Source organism: Microtus ochrogaster (assembly GCF_000317375.1).
Source record: "Microtus ochrogaster isolate Prairie Vole_2 chromosome 14 unlocalized genomic scaffold, MicOch1.0 chr14_random_1, whole genome shotgun sequence".
Classification (NCBI taxonomy): domain Eukaryota; kingdom Metazoa; phylum Chordata; class Mammalia; order Rodentia; family Cricetidae; genus Microtus; species Microtus ochrogaster.
The window spans coordinates 29,648,026-29,666,142 of record NW_004949096.1 but is presented as its reverse complement, the minus strand read 5'-3'; the positions used below and the strand labels follow the sequence as shown (position 1 = coordinate 29,666,142).

General features: G+C 46.3%; 1 protein-coding gene across 2 annotated transcripts in view; it reads left to right on the top strand.

The window, feature by feature from the left end:
- The window catches only part of Tgm5 (transglutaminase 5), a 33,306-nt gene extending 15,458 nt beyond the window's left edge, over positions 1-17,848 (top strand). For both annotated transcript variants that reach the window (XM_026787836.1, XM_026787835.1), the window contains 7 exons: positions 10,410-10,548; positions 11,202-11,305; positions 11,415-11,654; positions 14,725-15,090; positions 15,593-15,753; positions 17,429-17,562; positions 17,695-17,848. In XM_026787836.1, coding sequence (XP_026643637.1) covers positions 10,410-10,548; positions 11,202-11,305; positions 11,415-11,654; positions 14,725-15,090; positions 15,593-15,753; positions 17,429-17,562; positions 17,695-17,848 — 1,298 coding nt within the window. The remainder of the gene's footprint in view (positions 1-10,409; positions 10,549-11,201; positions 11,306-11,414; positions 11,655-14,724; positions 15,091-15,592; positions 15,754-17,428; positions 17,563-17,694) is intronic.
- The last annotated feature ends 269 nt before the right edge of the window (positions 17,849-18,117 follow it).

Sequence of the window (18,117 nt, the reverse complement as noted above, 5' to 3'; positions counted from 1 at the left end):
AGAGAGAGAGAGAGAGAGAGAGAGAGAGAGAGAGAGAGAGAGAGGTTGGAGGTGGTGGTGAGGGTGGTGAGGGGAGGCCTCCGCCTTGCCCATGGCCACTCTCTTGCTCTTATCCCCACCCTCGCTCTGCCCACTCTCAGCCTCTTGCTATGCATGCCCATGTCTCTGAGTTGGTCTCAGTCAGTTAGTCATCATTTCTGTCAGCTAGGGAGCTAGGTCAGACTTTTACTCACAGGATGCAGGGAGACCAGAGTTACCCCTAACTTGGTATTTATTGAAGGTTTAGGCCTTCTGTGTAGACATTCCCTGGGACAGGCGTGCACGCTAAGGCCAGAGAGGCCGATGAATGCAGCACCAGGCCTCAGTCCAAGGGTATGAGGAAATCTCTGTCAACACTGACAGAGCATGACAGTATCTTTAGGGTGGGCGGCTGCTGAAGCCCTTTCTTAGTGCCTGCCTCTTCTGCTGCTTCAGAACCTGATCTTCTGTTGGATGCTTTGATGGCCCAGTGATAAGACATAAATAATTCAACAGCTTTGGTGCTAAAAGATGAGGAAATTAGGGTGACGTAGGGGATCTGAATCATCCAGAAGGCAGGTGCAAGACAAGGCAGAAAACTGGGCAGGAACTTAAAACTCCAATCCCAGCATTTAGGATGAGGCAGGAGGATCACTGTGTATTCAAGTTCAGCCTGGGCTGTATAAGGAGTTCTAGGCCGGCCTGGACTACGGATTGAATGAGTCTGGCACCCCCAATACCCACACAAGATGGAAGGGCAGAACGGATCTTGTGTGAGATAAAGAGAGAGCCTTCCAGTGTGGAAAAACTGAGTTCGCGTGTAGAGGGCGAGAGCTGGCTTTGGGAGTGGCTGTCTGGAGTGGGTGATGGAAGAGGTGGAGACAGCAGACGGAGGTTAAGCAATGATAGCAGGGCAATTAAAATGTTTGTAAGAATCGTGGCCCTTCAGTGACCTTGAAACATAGAGTTAAGCAATGATCAAATGTGGCCCTCTCCGGCTATAGCCCAATTAGCTTTCCCCCAAAGGGCCACCTTGTCATACGTTAGTACATATGCAGTCTGAAGAGACCGTTCCCTCAACAACACACAGTGGAGTCCTTCTGTGCTAAGTGCTGTCTTCCACCTATTCTCTTGGCTACAAAGATGGAAAAGACCCAGTCACTTTTGTTCCTCACCAAAGTGAAAGATAAAGGTTGAGCCAAACTAATTATGCCGACACAGCTACCACTCACATCTTAAACAATTATACCATTATTATTCCATGGCTGTTATAGTGATAACGGGTATTTCCTTTGTGCCAGGCACTGTGTTAAAATCTTGGCAAAACACAGTAACAGCATGTGGACTCTGGAAGCAAACTCCTTGGGGTTTCTGTAGTCCCCTTATCCATAGAGATTACAGCCCAAAACCCCCAAAGGTGCCCGAAACTCTGCTAATCCCAAAGCCATCTTTGTATACTGTGTGTTTTCTTATAAATATTTACCAATGGTAAAGTTTAGTTTATTAATTAGGCACGGGAAGTCATTGATAATGATAACTAAAATAACTCTGGATGCTTAGAATATTATACTATCATAAAATTTCCAGCACTCTTCCTCTTGAACTTTTGGGCAATTATTAAATAAAATGTGGGCTGCTTGAACCTAGCACTGCAGTAGCGCAGCAAATGATCTGGTAACCTAGAAGTGACTGACAGGCAGGTGGTGTATATATCATGGACACTCTGGATGGAGGGACGGTTCATGCTGTGGGCAGGACAGCTGAGAACCCGTCATATGCTCAAAACAATACAGGATTTCAAAACTTCAAGAAGAAAGGTTTATTTCTGCAGTTTCCATTTAATAATATTGTTTTGTGACTGACTGGAAGTAACTGGGAACACAGAAATTGAAATAGATATTATTGAATATATTCATATATGTATTATATATTATGTATATATATACATATTCAATAATTGAACCATGGGTATAAATACTAACACTGCTATCAACTTTCTGAGTAACCTGTGGCGAGTCACTTATGACTTAGTTTACCCAGATATGTGGTGCAGAAATTAGTGGTTCTTGTACTCCATTGATGCTATTTTAGAAATTAGATAATAAGACATTCTCTAAGAAATTATGCAAATTATCACATGAGAGTCCCAGAAAGTCTTCATGTTTAATCATTGCATCTATCCTTTCCATTGACCGGTGCTATTTATTTTGTTCCTTTTAGTTTCTGATCTGTGTGTATTTGAAGTGCGGAGTATACCATGTACTTAACTATAGTCACGCTCCTTACTGCCCCGTTCTTCCTTCTTGCTGCCCCTTCCTCTTCCCAGATAGTCACCCTTCTGTTTTCCTGCTGTGTGCTGGTGGGTTTACGTGTGTGTGTGCTGGTGTGCTAAGCTCAGAGAAAGCATATGATATTTGTCTTTCTGGAGCTAGCTTATTTCCAGTTCTGTCCATTTGCCCCAGAACGCCAGTTCTTTATCTGCCAAGGGTTACCGAAAGGACCGTGTGAGTTCACCACGAACAGTGACTATCTAGAGAGTGTTCAGTCTTAGCTAGGAGTGTCTCAGTTGATCCCCCAAAAGACATTTTTTTTCTCCATCTTTTCCATCTGCCAAATAAAATGGAGTGTCCAAGCTCGACTCCCCCTCCAGTGTGCAGGCACTGTAGGCCATGATCTCACTCTAGGCTGCCCTGCCCAGGAGCATGGCTAGCAGCTGCCCTTTGCCCAGCAGCCTTTGTGCTTCCCACTCAACACTGGACACCTTGCAATGTTTCCAATTCTCCCCACTACCTGTGAAGAAGACATCACGGCAGCTTGTGACCACACGACTTGTGAATGAGAAAACAAAACTTTCTTTTGTTTCTATTGAGACAGGGTGTCTTTATGTGGCGCTGGCTGTCTTGGAACTTGCTATGGATACGGGGCTGGCCTCGATCTCAAGGAGATATGCCTGTCTCTGCCTCTCAAGTGCTGAGATTAAAGGTGTGCACCACCATGCCAGGCCTAAAAATTCATTCTTACGCTGGGGATGTAGCTCCTTGGTAGAATCTTAGTGTAGCATGTTTGAAGCCCTAGCTTGATTGACAGTACCAAAGAGTACACTCTCCCATCTACAGCCCTCTGGCCCAGGGTTGTCTTTCTGACTGTCAAACATGATGACTTTAATTGCCTGTAGAAAGTTTACAAAAGGAGGCTTTGTTTTCCTCAAAGGTAAATATATATAGTGTACAGGGAGTTTTCTTTGGCATCCGTTTGTAGGTAGTTACTTGGTAATTAAGGAGAAGTTCCTGGCTCTCCCTTCTGAGCTCAGGGCCAGCTCCAGAGAGCTCTAGGGCATTGGATTCTCTCTAAGATTGGAACCCTCAGCCCTTGTGTGGGGTCTGGAAAATAGCCTGGATGCTTTGCACTATAGTAGGGGACCAGAAGGGACATTAGGGTCCCCCAGAAGCCAGGTGGTTACGTGTCTCCATACTATGCCTGCTAGTGGGTAGACATGTTTTGTTTTGTGCTGCTATTGTTTTTTTGAGACTCACTCTGTAGCCCAGGCATTCCTCGAGCTCCTCCTCCCTCAGCCTCCCAAGTGCTAGGATTACATAGATGTCGCCGTGCTTAGCTCCAGCAGGCTTTCTTTCTGCGGTGACGATAAAATGTTCCAGAATCAAATCACTTAGAGTTTCGCACTACTTGTCCAAATCGCACAAACTCGTGAACTGTACATTTGACAAAAGGTGCTAGGTAGTATCTGAGTTATACCTTAAGACAGCTTCTTGAGAAAAATCCAAGCATCCTGGAAATAGCCTGCCCCGCCTTTTCCCATACCCATATGAACTTGGAGTGGATGGGGCAGCAGTGGCACGGGCAGAAAGGCACTGATGTGGAACTGGTCTGTGGAGCTCATCCCTTCCTATAGAAAATGGAGCCTTAAGCCTTGGTAGCCTTATTGAGAAGCTGAGTCAGGAACTGATGGGAGACATTTGGGCTGGGTCCTCCCCTCTTCAACCACAGCAACCCTGTTTGTATGTCTGTCATTGACTGTATTCCACCTTGAGAAGATTTATAGTAGTGTCTTCTATTTAAAGCTTTTTAAGATGTGTTCTAACTTAATCGTGCATGGATCTCTATGAAGTATCTCATCGTTAATTTCAATACAACTTGCTTCTCATTCTTTCTGCTGAGCTCTGGGTCTCCAAGAAGGAGCCTCATCCAAGGGTCTGATGCTTTATTTTTCCCCAACCTTTCCTTGGATCTCAGTCCAAACTTGCACAATGCCCTGGCTGGAACATTTATCTACCGCTATTTTCCATTGATTTACGAGCATGGAGATTGTATGGAATGTTCCTTCATAGGGTTCTTGGTTAACATTTGACACCTATTTGGAAAGAGGTCTAGCACACAGCTTTATACCAGCACTAGCTGTCATAATTGGCATACTGCTTTAAGCTTTGTTTCCTAGGCTCCAGTGGTTTGGCTGAGTCTGGTTGAAAGATCTCTCCACCCTTTTCCCGAACATCAGTCCCATATCCTCTCCATCACTCTCCCCGACTTTACGCTTCCTCTCTTTCTTGAAATATTTAGGGTTGCCAGTGATCACAACTCTAACTTTGTAGTATTATCAAAATTGGTCTTCTTCCATCTAAAAACCACCTATTACTTCTCTTCTCTTATCCAATAACTCACTTCCATTGAGTACCTACCCTCAAAACACGAATGTGTTTGACATGTACCTACCCACAACACACCAATGTGTTTGACATATAACCACCCTCAAAACACGAATGTGTTTGACATGTAGCACTGGAGTGGGAAATGCTCTCACAAGAGATGTATTATGATCCATGTGCATTTCTTTCTTAAAACATTTTAGATTTCATTTTGAGTGTGTTGCCTGCATGTATGTTTGTGCACCGTGTGCATGCCTAATGCCTGCAGAAGTCTAAAGGGTGTCAGCTTCCTTGGAACTGGAGTTAAGATGGTTGTGAGCCACCATACGGGTGCTGGGAACTGAACCCAGATCCTATGCAAGAGCAGCAAGTGTTCTTAACCACTGAGCTGTCTTCCCAGACCCCGTCCATGTTCAACTTTTATTTAATACAGTTTTTGTGCCCCGTGTTGTATTTTGCTTTAGAAAGGCCAGTGGGCCTTTTTTTCTACTTCTGTTTCCCTTCATTGTGTTCATGTTTTCTTTTTCTTTTTGATTGCTTCATAGTTTTTAATCCACCCTGGCCATTGGATTTTAGTGTTCAACTGAACGTTGTTTTATCTAATAAAGGTCTTTGCTGTGGTACACCAATAAGGTTTTGCATATTTAATTTGAGCCTTTGGAGGTTTGCTTTTAGCTTTGTTTTGATGGGTCCTGAACAGTCTTTAGGTCTTTAGTTTTAGCTCATGCTACTTGGTCATGGTCCTTCTGAGCATGCTCCTAAACACCCTATGTAATGTGATGCCTCTATTCTGTCGCTTCTTCTGGCTTTCTGGAACTTTGTTCCCATACTGAAGGGACTCCTCTGCAGAACTTGAGAGAGCTCTCTTCAGCTCTATCCCTCTTCTGTCCTATGCTACTCTACAAGTTATAGCCCCCTTCTCTTCCCTGAGTTCTTGAGTTCATGTTCTGCTCTCTTATAAATAGTGTCCACCTGTGTTTCTTGAACAGCAGATGGATCTTAGTGACCACGATTTAGTTTGAAATTGCCCATCTTCCTATCAAAAAACAGAAGTGGGGGCTGGAGAGGTGGCTCAGGTTTAAGAGCACTTGCTGCTCTTGCAGGGTTTCATTCTTATCCCCGCATGTCGAGTCATAATCATTTGTAACTCCAGTTCCAGGGGAGCCAGAGTGTTCTTCTGACCCCTTGGGTACCAGACACACACATGCTACAATACATACATGCAGGTAAACAGTGACACATAAAACTTCTTAAAAATTAAGTTCTTAAATCTGAAAAAAAAATTATGTGGGAAGCTGGAGAAATGGTGCCCCAGTTAAAAATGCTTCCTGTACAGCCCTGAGGACCAGAGCGTGCCTCCCAGTGCCCACATTAGAACCCAGTGCCCTGTGTACTGCTGGAACCCCGGATTTGAGCAAGATTAAGAGGGTCACTGGGGCTTGCTAGCTTGCAGTCTCGCTGAGAAAACATGATCCCAGGGGTCAGGGAGATACCCTGCCTCAGAATAGGCAGAGAGTGGCAGAAGAGGACACCTGACACCCTTTGTAGCATCCACATGTGTACAGGTGTGCATATGGTAACACATGAACCTACACACGTACAGACATACACCACACATTCAAGTAAGTAAACAAGAAAATAGAAAAGTTGGCTTTTTGGTAGGGCGTGGCCCTAATATAAGGCTAGAAGGCTATGGTATTAACATAAAAATTGGATTACATGCCTGTATTGTAACAGATACCATGAAGAGTTAAGAACACAGGAGGATCACTTGAGCCCAGGAGTTGGCAACCAGTCAGACCACAGACTCGGTAACAACAAAGCAAACAATGAAACAAACAAAAGCCCAAGCAAAGCAACAAAATAACAAAAATGTTACCCAAGAATCTAGATTAAATAAGGAAACAAACATGATTTTCTTCTGTTACTATTATTGGTGTAAGAGAATAGTTGAACGATGACCTTATGATGCTGCTGTCTGAAAGGGCAAAGCGTTGCCATCATGGTGTTTATGAAGGACACTTGACTATATGAGAGGGGGAGCTGGGAGTCATATTTTGGAAACTGAAAGCATCCAGACATAAATGAAAAGGTGGCAGAGATCATCACATTTAAATGTAATCACTTTGACTGCGTAGAAGCGTTGAGCTCTCAGTATCAGGCACGGAGTGTGCTGTAATATACTTTGGGAACTCTGAAGTCTCTTCCTAACTGAAACTCTATCTTTGCCCAATTGCCATTGTCTGAGTATGAAGACATGTGTGCGTACTCACACAAAATGCCCACATAGGTCTCTCTTTCATGACATTCAAACCCCACAAGTTTGTCACTGGAAGAGTCTCCCAAATGTCGTGTCAGATTGAGAGTTGCCAGAACTGATAGTTAGTAGACAACCTCGTTCTCAAGCTGAAGGCAATTTATTTAACAGGAAGTGAATGAGTCTGTTCTCTTCCCAGCACTGTGCTAGGAATGAAGAAAGACAAGTGAAGTATCTGATGGAAGCCTCACTTTGAGGTTACTTGTAATCTGGCCAACGAGATAAGATAGAGATGTCAAATTACAGAGCGCTTAATCTGGTGCTAAAGCATGTAGGTGATTGGAACTGTGTTGACAGCGTAAGTGGGAGGCTAACGTGACCTAGAGCAGTCAGAGAAACTTCAAAGGCGAAGGTACATTGAGATCACAGGTGGTTAGGATGCCCAGTCAAGTGGCAAGGGTGGAGCTCGTAGTTAGAGCAAGGAAGGGATTAGAGAACCATGAGCCCGAGTCCTGACCTGACTCCTCTTCCTGACGTCACCTCTCCAGCTTCAGGTGTGTCGCCTTGCATGCCATGCTCTACGTGAGCAACCCTTCTGACCAGCGTAGTGGCTCCAGCTATAATCAGCAGTTAGGAGGCTGAGGCAGGAGAATATCTAGAGGCAAAAGGCCAGCCTGGGTTATAAAGTGAGATTATGCTGAAGCTTAGTGGTAGAACACTTGTGTAGGATGGGTAAAGCCCCAGGTTCAATCCCTAACCGACAGGAAGAAGAGGAAGAAGTTCTTGCCCAGAAGGAGGACAGCCCTGGGTTTGTCTCCAGCGTGATTGGATTTGGTGATAGGTACCTGTGAGCCTAAGGCCAGTCTAAAGAGTCTAAACTAAACTCTGTAGGCAATAAAAGAGCCAGACTGCAGTGTGAGCCTTTCTTAGATGACAGCAGCATGTGTGCTAAGCCTTTACAAACATTTGGTATTTAACTCAAGGAGAGGAAGAGAAACTATTTGCGTTCATTTGGCTTCATTCTGTCCCGCTGCAATAATGTAGCCCTCCTCAGTCCTCTCATAAGGATAAGTCAGGCAAGAGTAGATCAGTATAAATCCACCACTGTGCTCTAGAGCCTGGCGAGTTTGGTGCCCAGGGTATACCAGCCATTATGACAGTGTGTGCTGAAATCAGAAATCATTAGAGCAGGCATCATCCACCCATCCATCCATCCATCCACCCATCCATCCATCCATCCATCCAGCAAGTATCCGCACGTTAGGCCTTGCCCTGTGTTATTAATGGCTGTGCAATAGTAAAGATGAGTAACATACTCTTTGCCCTTAGGAAGGCAGACTCATAAACACACAATTACGAACCATGTGTTAGGGTGGGAAAGGCCTATCAGGCCACAGCTATCAGGAGTCGGCGCCAGCACTGACACTTTGAGGGGCCCTGGTCAGAGCGGGAAAGGGAGGAGGCTGCTCTCTGTTCTCCGCCTGCTGCCCTGCCTTGGCACGCTCTCTTGCTGCTGTGAGTGGCATCTGCCTTCCTGACCACACTTTTAGCATAAGTGTGCCCACACAGAACTCTGTTCTCGCCACATTTCTATCTCATGTTCTTCTCTGAAGGTGTCCTGTGTAACCCCCACCTTCTACACACTTATCGGGACTGCCCACTGCTTGCCATAGTTTATTTTGGCTGTGTTCAGATATACCACTCAAGGGAGAATTCAAGACTTCCTTTTGGGCTTCTCTCCTCCCCAGACAAGGTCACCTCCAGGGGTGTCCCCCTTCCCTGACTAGAGAGTCATGTCTCAAACTACTAAGGAGCCTAGCCAGGACTATTGGCTCAGACCTGTAATCTCAGCTACTTCAGAGGCTGAAGCAGGGAGATCACAAGTTCGAAGCTTGCCTGGGCTACAGCGTGAGTTCAAGGTCAACTTGAGTAACTTAACAAGACACTGCCTCAAGATTTAAAACAGAAGCCAGGCTGTAGCTCCTGATAAAATATTCGCCTAACAAAAGCGAGACCCTGAGTTCAGTCCTCGGTACCACAAAGCATAAGAAGATTGGGGTTAGGGAGGGAATGGGAACTGGGATTGGTATGTAAAATGAAAAAAGATAGTTTGTTTTTTTAAAAAAATAATAATAAAAAAGAAGGTTGGGGTTGGTGACACATATCCATAAACTCAAGGCTAGCCTGGGCTATGTGATGAGATCATGTCTAAAGAAAGAAAATGTAAACTAAAAACTATTTTTAAATTAAATATTCAGACTATATATATATATATATATATATATATATATGTATGTATTTTTACTCAGTCATTGGCTTCTTAGAGTCAGCCCCAAGGAATAAGAAGGGATTGATCTGCAAACACATCCATCACCATTATTTACAATAGGAAAAATATTGGAAGTCTACTAAATTTCGGAGAATAAGCACCACTAGAAATATAATATAGAAATGTGGCGGGTATAAAGTAGCAGGGAAGGTTGTGAGATGTGTGGAACACTGGATTGTTTCAGCTCAGCATGCTATCGAGGAGCACAAGCCTGGCAGTGAAGCCACAGCTTGAGTGAGAGCCTGTGTCTGGCGAGCTGTGTGACTTCTGGTCGAGGTTGCTCATTGTTCTTCGTCTCTGTCATTAGAATGGAAGTAATAACAATAGCAGATCCTAACCAGAGCTCTCTTGAGAAGAGTGGAGCTGAAACAGGCAGCCCAGAGCCTTGCTGCTGGATACTAGCAATTATTAGTCTTGAGCTAGGCAGGTCAACACCACTGGGCACCAGGGGACAGCCATCCTCGGAGTGAATTAGTGGTGAGCTGGGAGCTGGGATGAGGGGTCCCTCACTTGAAAGAGCACAGAATGGGGGTTGCAGCAGAAAACAAGAAGTTAGCTGGCCAAGGAAACGGACAACATTTCCTGGGGAATAAGGACAACATTCTACCTCTTTCCAGGAATTCTTTTTACCAGGGACACACTCACTTTTCTGAGCTTGTGTCACAAGTTGTCCTCCTTTTCCTAGAGAGCTTTCTGACAGAGTATCGCCAAGAATAAAGGGAATTCCAAGCTGCAGAAACCTTTGCCTGACGATCCGATGGTCTCAGCAGTAATCCTAACGACAGGAAGAAACAGAATCCCACTCTTTTGTTTGAAGATGGGAGACTTGAGGCCAGGCCAGGAGTGAGGCTGAGTCAAGTCTCCAAGACTTGCCAACAGAGAGGTGTGGCTGCCCCACCCTGCTGGCACAAACAGCAGATAGGACAACTTGCTAGACTCTCTCAGCTCCAGCAAAGCCTGTCAGATCAGCCCAACATAACCTTTGCAACAGTCATCCCATGAGCTAAGGACATGGGGAGAGAGATGGAATTGCCCTCAGTGCAGCGTCCCAGATGGTCCCTGTCTGCTCTTGCAGATCCCAGATGGATGCTTTTGCTAGATCCAGGATCTACAGCACACTGGTGCTTTCTCTGTCTTTCTGCAGTGATGAGGTGCCTGGGGATCCCCACCCGTGTGATCACCAACTTTGATTCTGGCCATGACACGGATCGGAACCTGATCATCGATGAGTATTATGATAACACAGGCAGGATTTTGGAGAATATGAAGAAGGATACCGTCTGGTGAGAGACAACCTCTCTGCCTATTTCTTGAGCCACAGATCTGAGCCAAAAGCACAAGCAGGAAATAGGGCAGGACTGTGCTCAGCCTATGCCCCCACATCCTCCTGCTTCCCAGGGCTGAGAGACAGCAGAATAGAAAACAACTAAGGGTTTAGAATCTTCACATCACCAATGCTGTTAGATGGGAGTTGAGGTTCCCCTTTTCCTCTTTCTTCTCATAGCCTAAGGGTTGACCACAGAAGCCTGACATATCACTTGTGGATGTGGCAAAGACTAAGGCTGCCTCTGTGGTACACACATAGAGAGAGACAGAGAGACAGAGGCAGAGAGAGAGAGAGAGAGAGAGAGAGAGAGAGAGAGAGAGAGAGAGAGAGAGGAGGAAAGGAGCCACGAGGCACCCTGTGAGAGATCCTAGAGGAATTGTAACTTCAGTAAACTGGAAGCCTTCACTGTTCACACAGTCAGCAGAGAGATGCTCTGCAGACAAAGGCTCACAAGAGGAAGATCTGTCTTTCCTCCCCAAAGACACTTAAGCCCTGCGAGTCTTTCTGTAGCCAGTTCACCTGCTTATCCTTGTCGGTCTAGAAAGGAAGCAAGCAAGATCGCCCTGTCTTAGGTGTACTTAACACCAACTCCCCCGGCCTCTTCCTTAGGAATTTCCACGTGTGGGATGAGTGCTGGATGGCACGGAAGGACCTGCCTCCTGGATACGGAGGCTGGCAAGTGCTGGATGCGACACCGCAGGAAACCAGCAATGGTGAGGCTCTCTAGACAGGAGTCAGGACCCACCCTCACAGACCTGCCCCAGGCCCTGTCTGGTCCACCACATACTATCTACCAGAACCTTCCTCCCCATTTTCCTTCAGGTCTCTACTGCTGTGGCCCAGCTTCTGTCAAAGCCATCAAAGAGGGGGAAGTGGATCTAAACTATGACACACCGTTTGCGTTTTCCATGGTGAATGCTGACTGCATGTCTTGGCTTGTCTACGGAGGGAAGGAGCAGAAACTTCACCGGGACACGGCCACTGTTGGGAACTTTATCAGTACTAAGAGCATCCAGAGTGATGAGCGTGATGACGTCACAGAGAGCTACAAGTATGAAGAAGGTACCGTCGAGCAGCCTCCCTGAGAGCCTGAGTTCAGGGTACCATCCCCTGCCGTAACCCGGGGAGTCAGAGGCCATGACACAGGGCAAGACCCAGGTTTGCCTCCTTAGTCATTCAGTTGCACAGATCCTGTCAGGGTGTTCCCACTGCCTTACTTCTATCCACCATCACCTCATGTCCCACAGGCCAGAGACCTCCCTCCAGTATGTTCATATCTACTAGTCAGCCATATATAGACATCTGCCAACACAACATGAGTTCTCCCAGCTTCTCAAAGCTCAGCCAGAGACCTCCCTCCAGTATATTTGTATCTACAATATGTTCTAGACCAACAAGTCAGCCATGTATAGACATCCGCCAACACAACATGAGTTCTCCCAGCTTCTCAAAGCTCAGCTTTCTACCGAAGATGGTGGTCAACTTAGTAAACTATTGGTAGATTTTGTTCATTTAACTTAACATTTAGTTAATTGTGTTTGGTTGAGTGTTTAAGAGACAGGCCAGATCACCATCCAGCATTCACACTTCAAAAGATCAGCATTCACCCTCATACACATGGGACCAGCAGGACCAGAGGGTGATGCCGAGGTGATAGTCCTGTCAGGGGCTTCTCATCAAAGTCAGTAAGGCCAAAGGAGAGACCATGTTATCAGGTGGGAACTCCTGGACAGCCACCTGCCAGATGAACTTCTGGGAAGTCAAGCAAAGATTCGCATCCCTGAGGACCAGAATCAGGGTCTTCACTGTGACTCACTGATACATTTTGAAGCCAGGGAGTGTAATACCTTTTACTTTGCTTTTGGTTTTTTTGTTTGTTTGGTCTTTCTTTGTTTTGTTTTGTTTTTTAAGACAGCATTTTTCTGTATCTTTTGGGCCTGTACTGGAACTCACTCTGTAGACCAGGCTGGCCTTGAACTCACAGAGATCTGCCTGCCTCTGCCTCCTGAGTGCTGGGATTAAAGGAGTGCTTTGATAGGAATTCCATTGACTACATAGATCATTCTGGGTTATATGCACATTGTTGACCACTTACTTTATTTTTACTATTTCACAGTTGCAGCAAACACATCAAGGTACAAACAGGGTTTATTTTACATTAACTGGATTTTTTCAAATGAGTAGGGAATTCTATTCATACAGGAACAAACAATGGTGAATCTTCATGCGTCCAGGAGCATGAAGCATCCAGGGGTGGGGTAGGTGGCAGGTTACAGTCACACACCATTGACTATAGGGCCCGATAGGACAAACACGCATTCTGCCGCTCTCTAGGAGAAGGCCCTTATAAAAGAGAGTGGAGCGGGGAAATAATTTCTAGAAAATAGCAGGACTCCTAGCCACAGTGGCCTTTCCTCTGATGCTACCAACCCCTGGGATCTCAGGGTACAATTCCCAAAGCTGGAGGCTAAGGAAGGAACAAGGAAGGACAAGGGTATCTGGGTAAGTATGAGAGGCCAGAGCCTGACTGATAGCCTGCTGGGCCAGTGGCCTTCCAGGGCCACACACAGCAGGGGTGAATGGCAATATGGCCAGACTGGGCCCCGGACATGTGACTTGTCTAATGAGCCCACGAGGTGCAGTGCAAATCCACCAGACTGAGAGACTGGGATGCGGAAGGAGTGGGCTCTGTGAAGGGAACTCAGCACCATGGGCTGGGCATCTGGGAGGTGTTTCTCAGAGGCCAGGAGCCTGGAGCCTGCCCTTCCATCAGCAAGCATATCAGAGGTAACTGTTTATAATCAGAACTTGGGGAGGACATGGCTCTCCCTGAGTCCCAGGTGCAGACCAGTGGAAAACCCAGGAAAGATCATGGGAGAAGGAGGCAGGGAGTTGGACAGGGTCTACTGGGTATTCTTGTCTTCTGCGGGGTAGTAGAGTGGTGATGGAGGCTGTTCATGTTCATGTAGCCATTATGTGGGTTGCCTGAGTTGTAATAGGCACTAGCAGCTATTTCTGTGGCCTTGGCCTCAACTACAGGAGCAAAGGGGATGTTGGAGCCTCAGATTGGAGATACCATGCGCCAAGGTTAGGGTGGTAACAGGGGTTTTACACATCCATGATTCCATCTATCAAGGGAGAGACTGGATATAACTCAAGTAGAAGTGGTGGATAGCCAGGGGTACATTCCACTGACTACCAGTATGGGGGAAGGCATAGTTAGAGTACCCATAGGCTCCATTTGGGGTCTTCACCTCTGGAGACTTAAGATGCCACCTAAGTATCTACCCTCCAAACTCAATGGCATGCCACACTATGGAGGTCGACATATAGGAAGGAGAGCCTTCCAGCCGCCTCCTGCTTCATCACTATTCTCTTAATGAAGTCTCCATGGAACACTGGCTGCTTGATCTCATGGTCCTTCATCACCAAGGACTGCCTTCATCACGAAGGATTTCCTTCTTCCCATTAGACAGCAAGATGACCATTAAGGGATAAGGCAGATAGTGCCTTTCTTGGTCCCTTTGAAGTCCTCTTGCATGTTCTTCATGTCATTAAATGTAAGAGCCACACGTTCAGAGGACATTAGGATCCTCCTAGTGTTGTTGATGGTCATTCTCATGACTTCTGAGTGAATCTGGTCGAACTCCACAGTCTCTGAAGGGGTATTAGTATGGACTTTTTAAATAATACTGTTCTTCCAGCCCATAACATGAGATACCCTCCCACTTTTTTCTACTATCTTCAATTTCTTTCATCAATATTTTATAATTTTCATTATAGAGATCTTTTACCTATTTGATTAAATTTATTCCTAAGTATTGCTATTTCTTGAAAGGCTAAATAAAAATTAGATTGCTTTCTTAATTTCCGTTCTGATAATTCACTATTGATTTTATAAAGATTTGTTTTCTGTTTATTTATGTGTACGTATGTGCATGTGTGGGCGGGTACTCTCAAAGGCCAGAAGAAAGCGTTCGATCCCTTAGAGCTGGAGCTACAGGTGGTTGTGCTCCACTGATTTTGCATCTTTAGTCTTGTTGGTGGAGGTGCTGAGGGTAGAATGTTCAGCTAAGGCTTACCTCCTGGTCAGCCTGGCCATGCTGATACTGTATCCCATCTACCCTTCTAGGTTCCCTTCAAGAGAGACAGGTGTTTCTAAAGGCTCTACAGAAGCTAAAGGCTGGAAGGTCTCTAGGACCCCATCAAGGAGACTCAAATTCCTTCAGCTCCACGTCACGAAGGCAAAATAGTCCTAGGAGCCTGGATACACCTTCCCTTCGACCCAGCGATGTCATCCAGGTCTCTCTGAAATTTGAGCTGCTTGACCCACCCAACATGGGCCAAGACATAAACTTTGTCCTGTTGGCTGTCAACCTGTCACCTCAGTTCAAGGATCTCAAGCTCAATTTGAGTGCCCAGTCTCTGTTGCACGATGGCAGTCCCCTGGCCCCATTCTGGCAGGATGTCGCATTCATTACACTGTTCCCTGAAGAAGGTACATGCATAGTTCTCCTGCCCCCTTTTCTCTTCCCTCTTTTCCTTCTTCTCTCTCCCTCCTTCCTTCCTCCTGCTGACCCCTGAGGAAAGCAGCCCACCTGTTGGTGAAACCCTGAGCTTTGGAGTCATCTAGACTTTGGACCTTGGAATGATTCTTGGCAACCTATGTTGGCTTTGGGGGAGAAGTGGTTTCAAGACAGGGTTTCTCTTTGTAGCTCTGGAGGTTCTGGAATTCCCTTTGTAGACTAGGCTGTCCTTGAACTCTCAGAGATCCACTTGCTTCTGCCTTTGAAGTGCTGGGATTAAAGGTGTGCACTCCCACCGCCCTGTTTATATTGCCTTTCTTAACTGCAGGTTTCCCATCTGAAAGGTTAGTTTCTGCTTTAGCAAAACTGGGTGAACCCTGGCTCCCTCTTCTCCATAGAACCATCAGATCCAACTGTGGCCCATCTGGCTTTCTCAGCCATGCTTACCTCTTCCTTCTTGTCTTTTCTCCCTAGAAAAGACCTACCCTTGCAAAATCCTCTACTCCCAGTACAGCCAGTATCTGTCAACGGACAAGCTAATCCGCATCAGCGCCCTAGGTGAAGAGAAAAGCAGTCCTGAGAAAATCCTGGTGAACAAGATCATCACCCTGACCTTCCCGGGCATCATGATTAATGTAGGCAAAAGGGGGCCCTTAAAATGGTCCTGGGGCAGCAGGCCTGTTCGGGAGGACATCTCTTCTTAACTCATTCTGGGACCCCAGAAGGGAGCAGCTTATTGAGGGGTCTTCATTTCTTGGTACTATTAGAAGCCTTTTGTGTATGTCTTAGTTAGGTTTCTATTGCTGTGGAGAGAAACCATGATCACGGCAACTCTTATAAAGGACAACACTTAACTGGGTGGCTTACAGTTTAGAGGTTCAGTCCATCATCATCACGGTGGGACATGGTGGCGTGCAGGCAGACACGGTGCTGGAGCGGTAGCCGAGATTTCTGCATCTTGCTCAGGCAACAAGAAGTGGTCTGTCTCACTGGGCATGACTCAAGTACATATGAGGCCTCAAAGCTGGTCTCCACAGTGACTCGCTTCCTCCAACAAGGCCACACCTACTCCAGCAAAGCCACACCTCCTAACAGTGCCTCTCCCTGTGATCTTATTGGGGCCAATTACAGTTAAACTACTACAGTGTGGATCCTTGAGTTCAGGCCATAGACTCAGAGAGCCTTTCTTGTGCTGCTTCCTGTGTTGACCTTCCAGGGGCAAACATGGCAGCAGTCCAGATGCCAGTGGCTCAGTGAAGTCCACCTCAAGGCCATTTGACTTGATATTTTCTGGCTGTGTGTCCTTGAGCAAATCCACTGGGCTTCTGCCTGAAGTATTGAAAGAGAAAAGTAGATGACAGGGCCTCTGGCGTTCTGTGGCCTTTCTGAGAGGAAAAGAGATTGAGGGTTCTTTTTCTGCAATGCCGTCTCCAGGGTCTAACCCATCTCCTGGATCTCCACCAAGAGAGGCTATGAGGCCCTATTGACAGCACTTCAAAGTCTCCAGCAGACGTAAACAGTATCTTAGTGAAGGAGCAATACATTTTGAGAGAATCAAGAAGAGATGGGAGGGGCTTTGAGTTTCTAGGGGTAGCAGAATACAAGAAGGCAAATGTATGGGAACCCAAGAGAAGAAGGGCACGGGGGGCAATCGTGTCATGGAGATTCCTCAGTGCTATCTCTGGGCTGATGAGGGACTCGTCTAGTGTGCTTTTCTGTTGCTAGACTCAAACACTGGCCAACACCAACCTGGGGAAGAAAGGGTGTACTGGTCATTGAGAGAACTCAGGGAAGGAACTCACATAGGATCAGGAACCAAGAAGGGGTGTTGCTTACTGGCTTGCCACCCATGGCTTGTTCATCTTTCTTTCTTATACAACCAGGAGCACCTGCCTAAGAATGGTACCTCTCACCGTGAGCTAAACCCTCCCACATGGACCAAGAAAACGCCACCACAGACTTGCTCACAGGCCAATATGATAAAAGCAACTCCTCAGAAACTCTAGTTTTTATCAAATTGACAAAATCCCAACCAGCACAGAGATCCATGACTCAGTGATGAACTTTGACCTTCCGGGCAAAAGGAAGGAGAAGGGAGACACCTTTGTAAATGTATACCTTTAGGATAGAAACCAGAAAGCATTTTTTTCCTTCTTATTGCTTCAACTCAAAATAATCCCGAGGCCAGAGTGGCGCGTTTGGGGATGGGGCATTCTGACAGCTACAAGCCTAAACAGCACTGCTCCTTAACATTTGGTGAACTGGCGGGTGACGACTAACTGCCTCTTTCCGGCCGGGGTCTCTGTTTAGGTGCTAGGAGCAGCCCTTGTGAATCAGCCACTCACCGTCCAGGTGGTCTTTTCAAACCCACTCTCAGAGCCAGTCGAGGACTGTGTGCTGACCTTGGAAGGAAGCGGTCTCTTTAAGAAGCAGCAGAGGGTTCTGTAAGTGCAGGAGCACCCAGGCTTCCCTCCCATGGCATCCTGCTGCCCAAGGGTGGACTCAGGACAGGGGAGAGCAGAGTGCAAGAAGCCAGGAGGAAAGAGTTTCCTGACATTCTTTGTTCTCTGTTGCAGCATCGGAGTCCTCAAACCCCATCACAAAGCCAGCATCACTCTGAAGACGGTGCCTTTCAAGAGTGGCCAAAGGCAGATCCAAGCTAATCTGAGGAGCAATAAGTTTAAAGACATCAAGGGTTACAAGAATGTATACGTTGACACCGGTGTATAAACCCTGAGGTGGGGCTGGAGAGACAGCTCAGCAAGGAGAGCGTGGGCTGCTTTTGCAAAGAACTCGGGTTAGATTTCCCAGCCCTCACACGGTGACTCATGATCATCTGTGACCCCAGCTACAGGGACCCAACCAAACTCATGCAGAAAAAAAATTCATACACATGCAGTAAAGATAAATAAATATAAATTTTTTTCTTTTTCTTTCTTTTTTTTGTTTTTTGCTTTTTCGAGACAGGGTTTCTCTGTAGCTTTGGAGCCTGTCCTGGA